The sequence below is a fragment of the Passer montanus genome, unplaced genomic scaffold (assembly GCF_014805655.1).
Source record: "Passer montanus isolate IOZ18808 unplaced genomic scaffold, ASM1480565v1 scaffold5, whole genome shotgun sequence".
Lineage (NCBI taxonomy): Eukaryota > Metazoa > Chordata > Aves > Passeriformes > Passeridae > Passer > Passer montanus.
In genome coordinates, this window is record NW_024369929.1 from 17,950,450 (window position 1) to 17,965,419 (window position 14,970).

The 14,970-nt window shown below is 60.5% G+C and overlaps 2 protein-coding genes across 5 annotated transcripts in view; one reads left to right on the top strand and one right to left on the bottom strand.

Moving 5' to 3' along the window:
• Positions 1-1,521: 1,521 nt before the first annotated feature.
• Positions 1,522-11,054, bottom strand: CKMT1A (creatine kinase, mitochondrial 1A). The gene is made up of 9 exons (XM_039723199.1): positions 10,301-11,054; positions 5,123-5,321; positions 4,692-4,787; positions 4,355-4,576; positions 3,763-3,848; positions 2,714-2,837; positions 2,446-2,580; positions 1,988-2,113; positions 1,522-1,772 (listed from the first exon to the last, which is right to left on the bottom strand). Exons 1-9 carry the CDS (start codon positions 10,447-10,449, stop codon positions 1,656-1,658), a joined length of 1,254 nt encoding a protein of 417 aa, XP_039579133.1. The 5' UTR covers positions 10,450-11,054; the 3' UTR covers positions 1,522-1,655.
• A 133-nt stretch (positions 11,055-11,187) lies between these two features.
• Positions 11,188-14,970, top strand: part of PPIP5K1 (diphosphoinositol pentakisphosphate kinase 1) — a 41,395-nt gene continuing 37,612 nt past the window's right edge. For 3 of the 4 annotated variants that reach the window (XM_039722764.1, XM_039722766.1, XM_039722774.1), the window contains exons 1-2: positions 11,188-11,228; positions 14,804-14,964. The gene's annotated coding sequence lies outside the window, so the exon portion shown is untranslated. Of the gene's footprint in view, positions 11,229-14,147; positions 14,168-14,803; positions 14,965-14,970 lie in introns of those variants that run through there. The other variant, XM_039722765.1, reaches the window with a different exon arrangement.

Sequence of the window (14,970 nt, forward strand, 5' to 3'; positions counted from 1 at the left end):
ACTGCCGACCGCTGAGTTTTAGCAGCTGCTCCCGTACCCCCCGAGCTGATGGCTGCGGCCAGCCCTCATCAGCTCACCCCCGCCCGGGGGCAGCCGCCCGGGCTGCTTCTGGCGGTTTTGTCACCAATACTGGCTGCACCAGCCAGTCGGCCCCCGGGCTGCGGGGAGAACCCGCCTGGCGCCTCCGGCTGCGCCGCCGCCATTGCGGCAAAGCGCCGCGGGGCCGCCAGGGGGCGCTGCCCGCCGCCCCGGCCCGCTCTCCCGGGCGGCGGCGATCGCGGCCCCGGGCGGTGTCCGCAGCCCGTGCCGGGTTGCCGTCATCAGCAATGCATCCTTTGTGGTGGTGGGGCTAGCGCCGGCCTCGGATTAGCGCCCAGAACCGAGGCCGGCGGCAGTCGGCTCCGCCGCGCCGTGGGCGGCCCGCCCGGCGGCAGGAGCGGGGTGAGCAGGCAGGGAGCGGGCAGGGTCCGTGCGGGGAAGCATCAGGTGTGTCACACCTTGTCTCGGCGGTCTGTGGGACGGGGCTCTCTGGGGCTGCCAGTGTCGGAGGAAGGCTGGGAGCCGCAGCGGCGGGGGCTGGAGCCGGGCTCCGGGGCCGTACTGCGGGACCTGCCGGAGCCAGCCCTGCGGCACCTCGTCTGTCTCCCTCTCGCTCCTCCTGCTGCCCACAAGACGCGGGAACGGCTGCTTTCCTTGCCAGCCCGGGGATGCTGCTTCTGCTGGTGCTGCGGGACCCGCAGTGAGCGAGCACGGGCCTCCGGGAGCGCAGCGCCGCGGGGGTTGCGCGCTCGAGGGCCGGTGCTGCTCCCTCAGCTCCCGAGCCGATCCTCGCTACTGCGCGGGCCCAGGGAGCGGCCCCCGGGACTGACACCCGCTCCTGGCACCGGCTGGTGCATGGGCTCTGCTCAGCCACCCGTGGCCGGGAGCGGCCAGCCCCCGGCTGGGGGTCAGAGCTGTGGCTCAGGGCGAAGACTCCCCTTTGTCCCGGTGTCCTTACCCTTGTAGCAAGCCTGCCACCAACCCGCTGTGGGACGTTGAGCAAGGAGCTCTGAGGGAAGGTGTGGAGGATAGCGCAGGCAGTGCAATATTGCTCCTTCCTGCAGCCTTTGCTCCAGGACCTGCTCCAGGACAGCGAGGGTGCTCCTGCCTTCGAGATCCTGCACTGCCCATCCTGGATAGGCTGGCTGCAGCCCATCCAGGATCCTGAGGAGCATGGGCCCCACTGGCTCCTGCTCTCCCACTGCCTGGGTGCTCAAGACACATTTCCCACAGGAGTATCTTCATTTTCCAGAGTGTGCTGCTCAGTGTGGGACCTGAGGCCATGCAGTGCTTCCTGGCCCTGCTGCACTGCTCCTGATACCAGATGGGAGGTGGCTGGGGTGGATGGCATGGGGCAGGGGGTTCAGAGCCCATGTGTGGTGATTGTGAAGCTTTGTGACTGGGGGGAAATCCGAGTGGTGCCTCTGCAGGGGGACAGGGCGCTGGGAGGTCAGTGCGGTAAGAAGAAGCCTGAGCCATGGCTACAGCAGCGCATGTTTATGGGGTCTGACCTGACGCATTGTGGGTTACAGGATGCAGCGACATGCTGGGCACAGAGATCGCACAAGCTACAGGGGGACCTGGGTCCCACAGCGCTGGCGCTGCCGTGGCCGCGCTCAGTGCCGGAATTGCTGCAGCGGCGAGGGGATGCGGATATCCTGCCCCTTCTCCAGCCGCCGCTCACAGTCGATCAGGTAGTTCACACCATCGATCACCAGCTGCACCAGTTCCACCTGCACCAGGAGCACAGATGTGGTGACTGAGGGACTGTCCTGGGAGCCACACCACTTGGCCACTCCTGCTGCATGCAGGGTAGGCACTGCCACTGCCAGCACCCGCATGCTGGCCCCAGCACACAGCCCTGGGGCTGCATGGGCACTGTGGGCCCATGTGTCTGTCATGCAAACACATTCCAGAACCTCCCTCCCCAGCTCTGTCCGGCACCCACCTCTGACTTCCCCAGACGATCCAGGTTGGAGATGTCAAAGACGCCGCCTTTGGCTGCAGTGTCCACACCACCTGTCCCACGTTTCTGTAGCCGCAGGTTCTCTAGGATCTTAGGGAAGCGGCTGTCCTGGTGCCCAGAGAAAGTGTCAGTGCTCAGCAGGACCAACAACAAGGGAGTCAGGGCTCTGTAGCCAAATGCTCCCTGGTGCAGGCTCCTGCTGCTCACAGGGTCCTGTCAGTGGGTCACCAGCCCTACCCAGAGTCCTGCCATAAGCAGACCCAGGCTGACACCTGGGACTCGGGCCTCTCTGGCCAGGAATGCAGGCAGGGGCTGGACCCTATGCCTCCTAGGGGAACCTGAACATGGCCCAGGGCTGGGTCTCATGTCGTGCTGCACCTTTGTGGCTGAGCTCCCCACAGTCCTAGCCTGGCTCACCACAAACCTGTCCATGGTAATACCTTGCTGAGCAGTGGCAGCTTGATGTGGACGCCTGCTCGCAGCCCTGTGCCCAGGTTAGAGGGGCAGGTCAGGATGTAACCCAGCCGCTCATTCCACATGAACTCCCAGCCTCGTTCCTGGATTAGCCGCTCCACCTGAGTTAGAGGCACAAGCAGTCGTTCAGCCCTGGGCAAGGAGCACCCAGCAGAGGCCAGCACCACAGGAGCCCTGCGTGCCCCTCTTTGCCTGTTTATGGGGCTGGCACAGCAGAAGCTGTTGGACACTCACCTCCTTTAGGCCCCGGCAGAACCGCTCAAAAACGCGCTTCATGTTGCCCCCCTTCTCCATGGAGATGACACGTGTGTGGTCCTCCTCATTGATCCAGATCAAGAAGGTCTTCTGGTGGTTGTGCCTAGGGACAGGGCAGTGTTTGGCTGTGCTGCCAGCTTGCAGAGACCCTCTGCCCACTCAACCGTGCCCCTTCTGCCCCTGCCACCATGCTACCAGTGCTGCCCTTGCTTCCCATGTGCTGACTGCAGCAGGGTGGGTAGCCAGGGGATGCTCCTCCAGATGGGCCAGTGCCCATCCACATGTATCACTGCTGGCTATGGGAGCTGTCTCCAGTGCCTTGGGCACAGGCAGGTGCCAGCATGGTGGTGACCCAGCCTGGAATGGGGATGGGAGCATGGCTCCTGCACTGTGCAGGCAGTGGGAGGCGGCTTGCGAGGCATGGAGTGTGCACCGGAGGGCTGGGTTAGGTGCAGCTGGAGCTGGGGACATGTGTGCCCTGGAGATGTTTTCCATGTAAAGGCACAGAGTCAGTGTGGGTGGCATGGGCGGACAAGTGTGCCGGCTGTTGCTCTGCAGGAGTGTGGGATGTCGCATGGCTGTGCAAAGATGCTGGGAGGGAGCAGTAAGATGTGACTGTGGCACGGTGTAGATTTGGTGTCACATAGAGTGTGCAGAAGCCAGGAGGAGTGCTGGGGATTGCCCAGGGAGCAGAAGGCAATTAGAGGTTTTTGGCAGCCTTAGAGTGCAAGGTGCTGCAGGATGGTGAGAGCAGGCAGGATTGACAGCTGGTACAGGCTCCACAGTCCCTCTTGCCAGTACTGTGCTGTGCTTGCATAGGGAACAGTAGACTGCTGACAGTGATGCACAAGGAGCTCCCAGGTGAGGCCACAGAACCCATGGTGAGCACAGCCCAGGGGCACTGGTGCCACGTGCTAGGGTCTGTGGCGCAGCAAACACGGGAAATGTGGGTGGCAGGGCTGAGATGGATGGAGCAGTACGTCCCCCCCATTTCTGCCCTGCTGCCCAGTGCCAGGGCAGAACCTCACCAGATCCCTCGTGCGTCAGGCCAGTCCCGAGCCATTCCTGCTGCTGTCAGGAGCGGGGACACCGGCTTGTCAAAGAGGAAGTGGTCCTGGAGGGAGGCAGAGTTCATGGGCTCACCCAGGCTGCATGGCTGGAGCCAGGGCACCCTCACTCATTCCAGTACTCCCTGTCTCACTGGTCCCACCTGCCATGCAGGAGATTCACCACGGTTCTCCCAGGCAGGGAATCCATGGGCATCCCTTGCCTTCCTGGCCTGGGAGGCAGAAGGTTGCTGGTGCACAACCCACCCTAGGGGTGCTAGGGGCTGGTGGGGCATGAGCTGAGTGCAACAAGCCTGCCTTCCTCTGGGCATGGGCAGGGAGATGGGGGCTAGAGTCAGAGGTGGCCATGAGCTGCTGGGGCTGAGTTTGGAGAGCTCCTGGCTCATGAGGGCTGAGCAGCACTGTGCTGTTGGGCTGCCTTTCTAGGGCAGGGCTCCCGGTTGAAGGCAGCAGAGCTGTAAAAAGAGGGTGCAAGCTCCCCGAGAGGCAGTGCCAGGAAGGAGTCCTGCTCTGCGTGCGCCCGGCGGGGAGGTCGGGAGCTGCGCTGACTCACGTCAATGAGCTGCTGCTGCTCGCTCTCGGTCATCTCGCTGAGGCGGTAGTACCGGCCCGCCAGGTCCCCGGTGAGGCCGCTCAGCGCGTCCACGGCCACCTTCTCCACCTCTCGTCTCTCGGCGCGCGTGCAGGCTGGCGGCAGGCTCAGGCCACGGATGCTGCGCCCAGTCCGGACCCGGGACGAGAGCACATAGCGCTCATCAAACTGGCCAAACTTGATCTGGAACAGACAGGAGCCACGGGATGTTCATGGGGTGGCCCTGGGGCTGTCAGGGCCCTGCCCCAAGGCCCAAGGAAGGACACCCGCGTGCGGCACCACTGTCCAGCTTCTGCACCTTTGTGCAATCCAGGTCTGTGACGTGCTTCATGGTGCGGGGGTTGTATCCATTGTGCCGCTCCTGAATCACGGGGTCAAACAGGTCGGCAAACACCTGGAAGCAAGTGGGACAATGTAGAGCAAACCCAGGGCTTCATGAAGCTCCTGCCACAAGCCTGGCAGGGCCACACTGCCGGTGTGGGGGACAGTGTGTCCTGCAGTGCAACAGCAATCCACAGGGCAAGTGGAGCGGGAGGCTGCAGGGCTCCAGCAACAGCTGCTCCAAAAGTGCCCTGTGTCCTGCAGGAGCACAAGGAGACTTTCCAGGGGCCTCTCCAGCTGCTCAGATTGGGCAAGAGGAGGTGGGCAGTAATGACCCAGGCTGCTGGTGGTACCATGGCTACTGGGATTCCTCTGGATGCTGCAGGCAAGGCTCTGGCTGCCACTCACCTCATAGGTCTCTTCATCACCAGCTACGATGCCCACAGTCTTGATGAAGGGATGGCCAGGGTTGTCCACACCAGTCTGAATGCACTGGTCCAAGGTCCAGCCATTTGGGGTTGCCTTGTCACAGAGCCTGGCGTAGATGGCTGGCGTCAGGTTGCTGGCCATGCAGTTGTTGTGCTTTCGCAGGTCGGGGTACTCAGCACTGTGGGAGGAGGCACCAATGAGTTGTATGGGGCCAGGGGACCCCAGCACTTGTGCCTGTGCTCCACAGAGACTCTTGGCGCAGGTATGGGCAGGGGAGCTCAGGGAGGGGTCAAATACTCTGCTTATCCACAGCAACTGGGAGCAGGGAGGCAGTTACAGGCCTTGCAGGGCAAGGGCAGGGAGAGCCCAAGCCCAGGGCTGGCACTGAACCAAGACAAGAGTCCACAGGCAAATCTGGAGCAGTCCTTAGGGAGTGGCTCCTTATCAAACACACAGCAGGGCCCCAGAGTGGGAGAACCTGCCGGGTGAGCAGTGGGGCCACGTGAGCCCATCCCCACACTGAGCTGCCAGGGCAGCTGGGCTGCAGAGTGGGGGTCCCACTCCCCTTGTCCTCCCTGAGGCTGCCCTAATGCCAGCTCAAATGGAAGGGGGCTGCTCCTTGTCTGCTGATGCAGTGGGTAGGGGAGGCAGGACATGCAGTCTGCAGGGTCCTGGCTTGCTTGACCCCTGGACCCCTGCACCTCTGCCCTCCGCATGCTGTGGGGCAGGAGATTGACTGACCCTGATCTGCAGCCAGTGGGAACAGCACAGTCCCAGCGCAGTTTATTGTATTAGGGGGATGTTTTCCTCTAATCAGCTTAGAGGGAGGCTGTCTCTTGACCTCATTCCCACTTTAGACAGGCTTTGTACTTGTTCTGCACTCACAGGGAAATTGGCAGGGCAGGACCCACTTGCCTTGGCCAAATCTCTCTTGAGGGTGCCTCCACTCACCTCAGTGGGATGGGACTGGCCCTTGTCAGCCCAGGAGACCACACTGGTGGCTGGAGGGGGTCATGCATTCCTGGGGACACCCTTCTGAGAGAGGCCTGCTTTGGGGGTGACATAGCTTGGGGTGGGGGTCCACGTGGGAGGAAAGGTGCCTGGGCTAGCACAGGTCTGGTTGTTGGGAGCAAGTCAGACATCAGCACTAGACGCAAGTCCTGGCACCCCCTGTGCTCAGCTCTTGGTCTGAGTGCTCACACTGGGCATTGGTTCTGGCTGCCAGCACCAATCCTGTGCTGCAATGCAGAGCCCTGTGGCTGCCACTGCCTCCTCCCCTGTGTCTGCAGGCCAAGGAATGTGGCCCTTCGCCCACAGCTTGGCTACTGCTCATGGCTTCCTGTGCTGTGCAGAAACAAAGGGAGGCAGGGCTCCCATTGCATCGTGTGGGGAAGCATTAGCACTGCTGCCTGGACCAGCAGAAGGAGGCATTTTCTCCAGACAAGAACTGGTCCCAGCGTTGAGGAGGCTGACGGCTGCTCCCAACCCACACACAGACCTGTGCCCTGATGAGATGATCCAGCTAAGAGGCTGACGTGGCATGCATGGGATGCAGCCTGCCCTGGCCTCCCTCAGTGCTTCTGCCCCTGTCATCTGCTGGCCACTGTCTCCCCAGGGTGACACACTTGTAAAAAGCATTTGCTGATCAGAATGGGACACTTGGACAGGTTCCCCCACTGCTCAAGCATGGTCATGCTGCTGGGCATGCCGAGACACTTGCTGTGCTTTCTGTGTGACAGAGAATGCCCAGGAGCAGAAGAGGTTCCCAAGGAAAGCCAGCTTACTCCCAGCAGGCAGGAGACTGCTATGGGTTGAAGCATGCTGTCTGCCACAGCTGTCTACACCTTCCCTGAGGTGTTCAGCATCCAAACCCTGAGACTCCAGGCTCCTGCCTGCAGGTGCTGTGCCTACTGCAGTGCTGCCTGAGCACCTGGCTGGAGTGCACCCACCCCAAACAGCCCCAGACCACAGCCAGCAAATTGGGGCAACCTCTCTACAGCCTTTCCAGAGCACCTGAACTCGGATGGATGTTGCCAGAACCAGCTGGGTAATGCTGGGGTGAAGGTCCTGAGCCCCTGGCACTGTACTCACTGTGGTGCCAGGGAGCTTCTGGGGAGGCTGTGTCCAGGCTGGCACTGGAGGGCTCTGGCAGTAGCACCACACTCCCACCATGTGCTCAGGGTGTCCGGGAGTTCTCTTGTCATAGTGTCAAGGTGATGCTACACCTGGGCTGCTTTGACCCCTTGGTTTTAAAATTATGGCCACTTCAGCACCATCTATTTTGTTCCCACAAAATTTTTTTTTTGTGCCACAGCTCCGAGTGATATCTTAAAAGTCTTTTCCAACCTCAATGATTCCATGATTGCACGGTGCTGTGGTATTGTGTGCTCCTGCCCAGCTGCAGAGGCTGGAAGTGTGGCTGTCTGCCAGGAGTGCAACTCAGCACTGGCGCCCACGCTGTCCTGTGCTCACCTCAGCCTGCCATCCTGCCCACGACCTTGGGCTGCAGCTGCCCTCTCTGCCCTTGAGCAAAGCAGGTGCCTGACCCCATCAGCAGCCAGCAGGGATAATGACTCCACTGTCTACTGACTGGGCAGCTTCTCCAGAACTGACAGCCACCTGCACCTCCCCACAGCTCTTCACCTCCAATGTGGCAGCCTCCAATGCCCTTCCTGGCATCACTGGCCTGAGGTGCCCAGGCAGTCCCAGCCACACATGGCCTCTGGAGAGGTGTGGGTGAGCAGCAGACCCTGTGTCATGGCATGGAACTGGGAGCTGGCAGGCAGCCAAGCACGAGGCTTGCTTAGGCATGGAGGAAGGGGCTTGGGCTTTGTCTGGAGAGGCTTTGGCAGGGATCCCCAACATGGTGGCCCAAAAGTGGTGCCATGCCTGTCACAGGACCCCCCTGGCAGAAGGCACAGGGTGCCCATGTCTCCTTGAGGCTGGGAGTGCCTGTGCCCTTCCAGCATGGCCATTCATACTACAGTGCCTCTGAAAGGAGGCTGTAGAGTGTTGCTCAGACCTCTCAGGGCTGCTGCCAATGTCTCTCGGTTTTTAACTTAGAGACTAGAGGGACAAAATCCTCGGGTGAGTCAGCTACAGAGTGAGGGATTGAAGCTCATCCCTAGGGCTCCACCCAGGTTCTTTTCAAGTGTCAGCATCGTCACAAACCCATTCCCAACTGAACAGAACCCCCCAGGAGGCTCATTTTAGAGCCTCATTCTCAGCCACAGCCTCACCTTGACTTCATCCCCTCCTGACCTGATGTCTATGTCTCTGCAGTTGTTCAGAAAGACATCCCCCTCTTGGGAGGTAAACAATCAATAACATCCGGCCTTTGTAATTCTATTAACTCAATCAATTTCTCTCCCCGACTTTCTGTAGCCCAGCGCAGCTTGCCAGAGCCCCAGTGCCAGCTCCTTGTGAGCCCTCCACATGCCCAGGGTTCCCAGTCTGCAATGCAGCACCACAACACACCGCTCTGACTGTCGGCATTTGGTGCAGGGATGGCAGCAGCTGCTGGTGTTCCGAGCAGCAACGTGCTGCCTCCTTCCCACCCTGCTCCTTCCCTGTGCAGCCTCTGCTGGCATTGGGATGGGCAGGAAAACTCAGTCCGTTTTCCTGGCCCGCCTCTAGGATGTGCTAAACCAAGCAGCTGTTGCCAGCATAAGGACTGCCTGGTGGCCACCACATCCCTCTCCCCTCGTGGCCCTCGCCCCATTCCCACTCTGCCCAGCTCTTGTGAGACACAGGTAGCCACCGTGTTCAGTCCAGTCGGCGCCGTGCCGCTCTGTGGTGCTCAGGGCTGGCAGCACAAACACTGGGCAGGACCTGCCTCTGTCTCCTCCACCCCGCTTGCCATGGCAAGCAATGGTGAGTGGAACAACAGTAATGTGAGGCACTTGGCCCTGCTGGCCCAGCTGGGCTTCCTGGGGCACCCAAGAGCCGTTTGGAGGGGAGTGATGTGAGAGCTGCTGGTCTAGAGCTTGAACCTTAGCATTGTGCTGCAGCTGTAACACTTATCTGGCTTAAGGGATCAGGTGCCGGGTGTGCAAATAGGGCCAGGGCTCTTGCAGAGCCAGCATTACCTCAAAAGCACCCCTAAGCCAGCCTGTGGCCGTGTATGCACCCACTTGGCCCAGCTCAACTCTGCGCCCACCTCCCAGAAGTCCTGACTGCACATCTCATTGTCATCCAAAATCCACCCATGGGGCTGTTTGCTCAGCATCCACAGGCCCCTCCATCTCTCCCTTTAAAAACTGGCCCAGAAAGGGAAGAGCCAGGACCTGCCAACAAAGCTTTTCTTTTCAATAGAGGAGTCCCTGTCCCAAAGGCAGGCGCGTGGGAAGGCTGGTACAGCCAGATGAGGTCGGGCCAGGGGCTGCTCTGACACCAGCTCCCACAGTCAGAGATCCTCGGTGTTCTGCCAGCAGGACAAAATGGACCCTTTGCTCCATCCTGTTCCTACCAGGACATTGGCAAAGTCTCCCTAGCTTCTCTTGGGCCCAGCCTGGGGTATGTCCCCACTGGCACGGGCAGTCCCAGCACTGCTGTCTCCCAAACAGCCCCAATCTCTGCCCTCCCAGTCATCCCGGGAAGTCCCCCGGGACCCCAATCCTACTCTCAAGCATTTGTACCCTCCTGCTCTCACATGTCCCCGGCTGCAGAGGCTTGTCCTGGAACTCTGGGACCACCCAGGGCAGCTGGCAGCTCCGGGCTCCCTGCCCGGACCGCAGCGCCCGGAGCCAACCCCCGGACACGGGAATGTGCCCGCGTTGGCCCCCGCAGCCCTCACAGCCCCTGCCAGCGCGGGTCCCGTGAACGGGGCCCGCGGCAACCCCGGCGAACCCCGGAGAGCCGGGACCGCGCTCTCTGGTCCCTGCGGGACCGCACCCGGGCCGCGGCTGTGCCGGTGTCCTTGTGCGCGGGGCCGGCGGGGCCGGTGACCGGCAGCCCGAGGCGGGGCCGATCCATCCAACACGGCTGAGCCCCCGCGGCCGCTCCGTCCCCCTCGTGGCCCGGGGCCCCGGGGCTGGACGAGCTTGGTGCAGGGCCTCCCGGTGCTTCCCGCCATGGACGAGCAGCGTCCATCGCGCCGTCCCCACGAGCTGCTCCGGGGCCCCCCGCCCGTGCGCCCTCGCCGCCCGCGCACATTACCTGGGCGGGTATCGCCGACGCTGACGCTCGCCCGCGCTGACCGAGTCCCGGGCGAGTAGGAAGCCGGCGGCGAGAGAGCCGGCGCCCACCATGGCCAGGAGGCCGGCGGAGCGGCGAGCGGAGAGAGCGCGGGCGAAGGTGCTGGCCATGTCGGAGCGGCGGAGCAAGCGCGCCGGGGCGGGCAGCGGACGTGAGGGGAATCGGAACGGGAATGGGAATGGGAACGGGAACGGCGGCGGGGGGCGGGGAGCCGGCGGGGCACGGGGGGGCCTGGCGGCACCGCCACCTGCTTGGCTGCCCCGCCCCGCCCCGCCCCACCCAGCCTCCGCCGCTTTCAGCACCGCTCGCCGGACAGCGCCGGAGGGGCGGCTGCGCCGGGACGGGCGGGCTCCGCACCGGGACCCACTCCTCGGAGCCCCCCGCCGCGCCCTGGGGCGGGCGGGCGCGGCCCGGTCAAAGTTCGTCCACCTGAAGCCGAGAGCGGCGACCGCGGCTGCTCGACGGGATGCGGCCCGCGATGGGTCGCGGGGTCGGGGGCCTGTTCTCGGCGGTCACCAGCCCTCCCGCAGTGCCCGCCACACCAAGGGGGCCGCACCGGTGCGCCAGGAAGTGCGCCGCGCTCGCTACCGCAGACCCCCGAGGGACGGGAGCTGCTGGCGCAGAGCTGCGTTGCTCTGGGACACGGGAAGCGGCCGCCCAGTAGAACCGCGCGCCCAGCCCGCTACGGCCGCTACGGGCGCGTGTCGCTCCCGGTGCAGCCGCGCGCGGCCCGCGCTGCCGGACCCGCCGCCAGGGGCCGCCACGCCGTGCCCGCTCGCGTCCCGGCGGGCCCCGCCTCCTCCGCGCCGATTGGCTGCCTACGGCCGTCATCAGACGGTGATTGGCCGGCGGCAGCGCCCGCAGCGCAGGGTGCGCTCGGAGGCCGCAGGTGAGCGGAGCGAAATGGCGGCGCCTGGCGTGGCGCCCCCTGCTGCCGCCGGGGGGGCAGGGGCGGCCGAGGGGCCAGGGCCGGACCGGGCCGGGTCGGGAAGCGAAGCCAAGCGCAAGGCGGGGAGGGGTAGGGCGGCCGACCGCGCCGCTGCTGGGCCCTGTGTCGGCGGCTGTCGGGGAGCGCCAGGTGGGCAGCAGCGGCGGCGCCACGGCGCCCTCCGGGCAGCGCCGCCTCGCCCTTGGCGGGCTGCTTGAGGGCGCGCCGCCGGCCCGGCCGGTGCTGGCCCTGCCTGTGCCTCTGCCCCGCTCTCCGGGGCCGCCGGCTCTCCCGAGCCCGGCGGGCCGGTGTTTGTGAAGCCGCCGCGGTGTGCGCGGGGTGGAGCGGCAGCGGCCCCCCAGTAAACCCTCAGGGACAGCGGCCGTGGCGGAGGAGTTCCGTGCTGAGGAGTCTGGCTCAGTGCTGCGTTACGAGCAGTGTCGGCCGGGGGTCTCTCCGCCTGCGCGCACCCCGCGCGGTGCAGAGGGGGCTGCCGCGATGCTCCGCTCCGCTCCGCCCTCCGCGCTGCCGCTCTCGCGGCGCTCGGCCCCCGACAGCGCTGCTGCCGCTGCAGCCTCCGGCTGAGAGCGCCGCGAACGCCTGTGCTACCGCAACAGAGGGATTTCTCTGATACGCCATGTCCTGATAATTTCAATTATTAACCCCAGAATAGGTGATGTTGCTGTGCTGAAGCAGTTAAGCGCCCATGAGAGGAGCACAGCTTTCACCATTTTAAAGTATGGAATTAACCTTGATGCACACAGCCCTTGTAGCAGTGGAAGTAACTCTCCGTGTGTCACTGGTCATGCAGAGTGTGTTAGTGGTCATGCTTGCAAAGGTACGTCACTGCTCAGGGCCTAAGCTTTCAGGGTTGTTTTTTTTTGGACTGGTTTGTTGGTTGTAGGGCCACCAGCGATTTCAGATAGTTCTACAAGACATTGGCAGCATAAGTGTTTTAAAATGCCAGCTGTGTGTATTTTTAGAAGTCGTGATCCTGCACGCACTTGACCTGGCTTGGCTGGGCTGTGGGTCTCTAAGTTGGATCACGCTTGCAGGCTTTCTGCTTGCCGGGGTAATCCCAAATTCCTGCCACTGGCTATATAAGCCTTGCTCCTGTCCGTCAGCCCGGCACTACAGAGACTGCACCTGCATCTGCACCTTTTGTTTAAAAACTGAAATTAAACAAAACCCTGACATGCAAGCCCACTCTTTGGTTGGTTAATGCCTCATTGAGTACAAACTTAATGCAAGAGCTAATCACATCTTCACACCTTAAATGTCTGGTACCTCAGAAGGAGGGCACGAAGAATTTCTTTACTTTGTGAGCACCCTTATCTGAACAGCACCAGAATGATATGCTGGGAAACCGGAAAACCATTTCCTATATAGTTTCTTATCTCTAATACAGGGCAATCTAGGGAGCTGAAACAGTCCCAGGCCATCAGAGATAAGGACTGTGGCTCCATTTAGGGTTGTGTGTCAGCAGATTTGGATTGCTGCTGGGGTAATTTTGGTAACCTTTGGTATGACTGTGCAGCAGATCACAGCTGCCCCTCCTGGAAGTGCAGCAGGAAAGTCTTCAGCTGCAGTGGCTGGCATGTACTTCCTGTATCTGACAGGACTACCAAGCCTGAGTATTCTGACTCGAAGCCAGAATGATCCTTACCTTTTGTGTGCATGTGCCAGAGCCACATAAAGTCCTCTTGTCTCCGTGGATGACACAGACAGCAGCATTAACTCAACTCTGAATTTTCTTGCTGTGATTAGTGAGAGGTGAGGCCCATAGCACTCTCAGCAACTGTGAACTGGGCAAAATGTGTGGTTTCCATGAGCAGTTAGCTCAGCAGTCAGCAGGGACAGAATCATCAGCATGCTGTGGTTGGTGTGGAAAGTGTGGGCTGTGTGCTGTGCAGGAGCCTGCAAGGGTCCCATGATGGCAATTGCCACCTTCCTAGCATATGAGCTCCGTGCCAGTTCAACGCTAGAGCTGGCTCAGGTGTGGTGGGCAAACTTCCTGTCACTGTCCTTAGATACCAGAAGAGAACTACACTTGCCTGTGTCCACTTAAGAGAAACAGTCTGAGTTTTTAATGCCTTAGTTACGGCTGTAGCTAAAAGTTCTGTTCATCAAGAGTCTGTAGTTGCTTGGTATAAGTTTATGGTAAGGGATCTGCTTTTAAGAAAAACTAGAAGAAGGTTCTGGCTAACCCTCGCCCCACACCTGAAATCATGAGGCTTTCCTTATTAAAATCATGGGCACACCTGTGCTATCAGTGGCTGTCAGCTTCAGTGAGGCTCTGAGTTTTTACCTGATGTAAATATGGTGTGTCATGGCCTTAAAACAGAGCTATAGAGCAAGGAAGAGGCTTTGTCTCTGGAATAGGAGGAGGAAAATAGAGAAGTTACTGCTTTCTGAGTTCTTGGGGCAAAGGTTTTCCTGTTGCTTATCTGCTTTTTTTCTAGGAGGGAGGGGAGAGTAAGGGATTGGAGAAAATAACCCTCTCCTCCTTTTGCATGGTTTGTTTCACTTCATTAAATCATCAGCCTTCCAGCTGATAGTACAGCTGCTAAGGGTTCATTCTGCACTGATGTGCTGAGGCAGCAGGACACAGGCATGAAAATGGTTCCTGAGTATGTTGGGAATGCTACTCTTGTCCTCCTCTGGAGATAGCAGGGCTATGTGGAGCACACACTAAATACCTCTACAGCCTGGTCTGCCAGCACTGTTTCTCCCATTAGGAACAGTGGCAGCGAGCACTGGTGGTGAGTATCAGCTCTGACTCGTGCTGACTGAAACGTTTCAGTGCCAGATGTGTGCTGTGCTTGGAGGATTTTGTGGCAGTAGCAGCAGCACTGGGCTTGGTGCATGGGACTGAAATGGAGGAGATCATCCTTGGTGTGGTATGTACAAAGTCCAGGCTTGCTGTGTCCCCTGTGTGGTTTCTGTTGGATTGATGTCCACTCCCCCAGTGGATCCTTATGCAGGAGGAATGCTTTTGGCTACTTTATAAGGAAAAGCACAGTGAAAGACACCTGCTCCATGCTGTGGGTGGAGCTTAGGTCAATGGTGAACAGCTGTGTCCTTGGCGTGTACAGGTCAGTTGAATGGTGTATTCAGACTCTGTCCCCTCTGAGGCAGGCACTGCTGCTCTTGTAGGTGACAGTGGAGGACATGATTCTTTCCTGGCATTTCTAACTCAGCATATATTCAGCAGCTGGTCAAGGGAGGTGATTGTTCCACTCTGCATTGGTCACAGCACTAAGCCTGTCTAAGTTCAAGAAGCCTGTGGACAATGCTCTCGGGCACACGGTGGAGTTCTTGGGATGTCTGTACAGGGCCAGGAGCTGGGCTCGATGGATTCCAACTTGGTGTATTCTGTGATTCTGTGCCAGCTTGCAAATCCAGATATCCTGACCTGCTTCCCAAACTGTTGCTGATGCTCCCTCTCTGTCCTCTTTCCTTGCCATAGAGTTTTCACTTGTATTTCCTCCCTGCAAACTCCTGCACCTCTCAAACTGTTCTCTCTGTTGCTGTAGGTCTTCTCGAGCTGAAAGGATGAAAATTGGCAATTGGAAAATCACTGTCACTGACCTGAGATTTATCCTGACTTCTGGAGTCCCAGTTGATGTTGTTGGGCATATGAGTCTGCAAGAGTGTCCCTGTCCATGATTTAGACAGCGGTTGGACATGCATCACTGTAAGG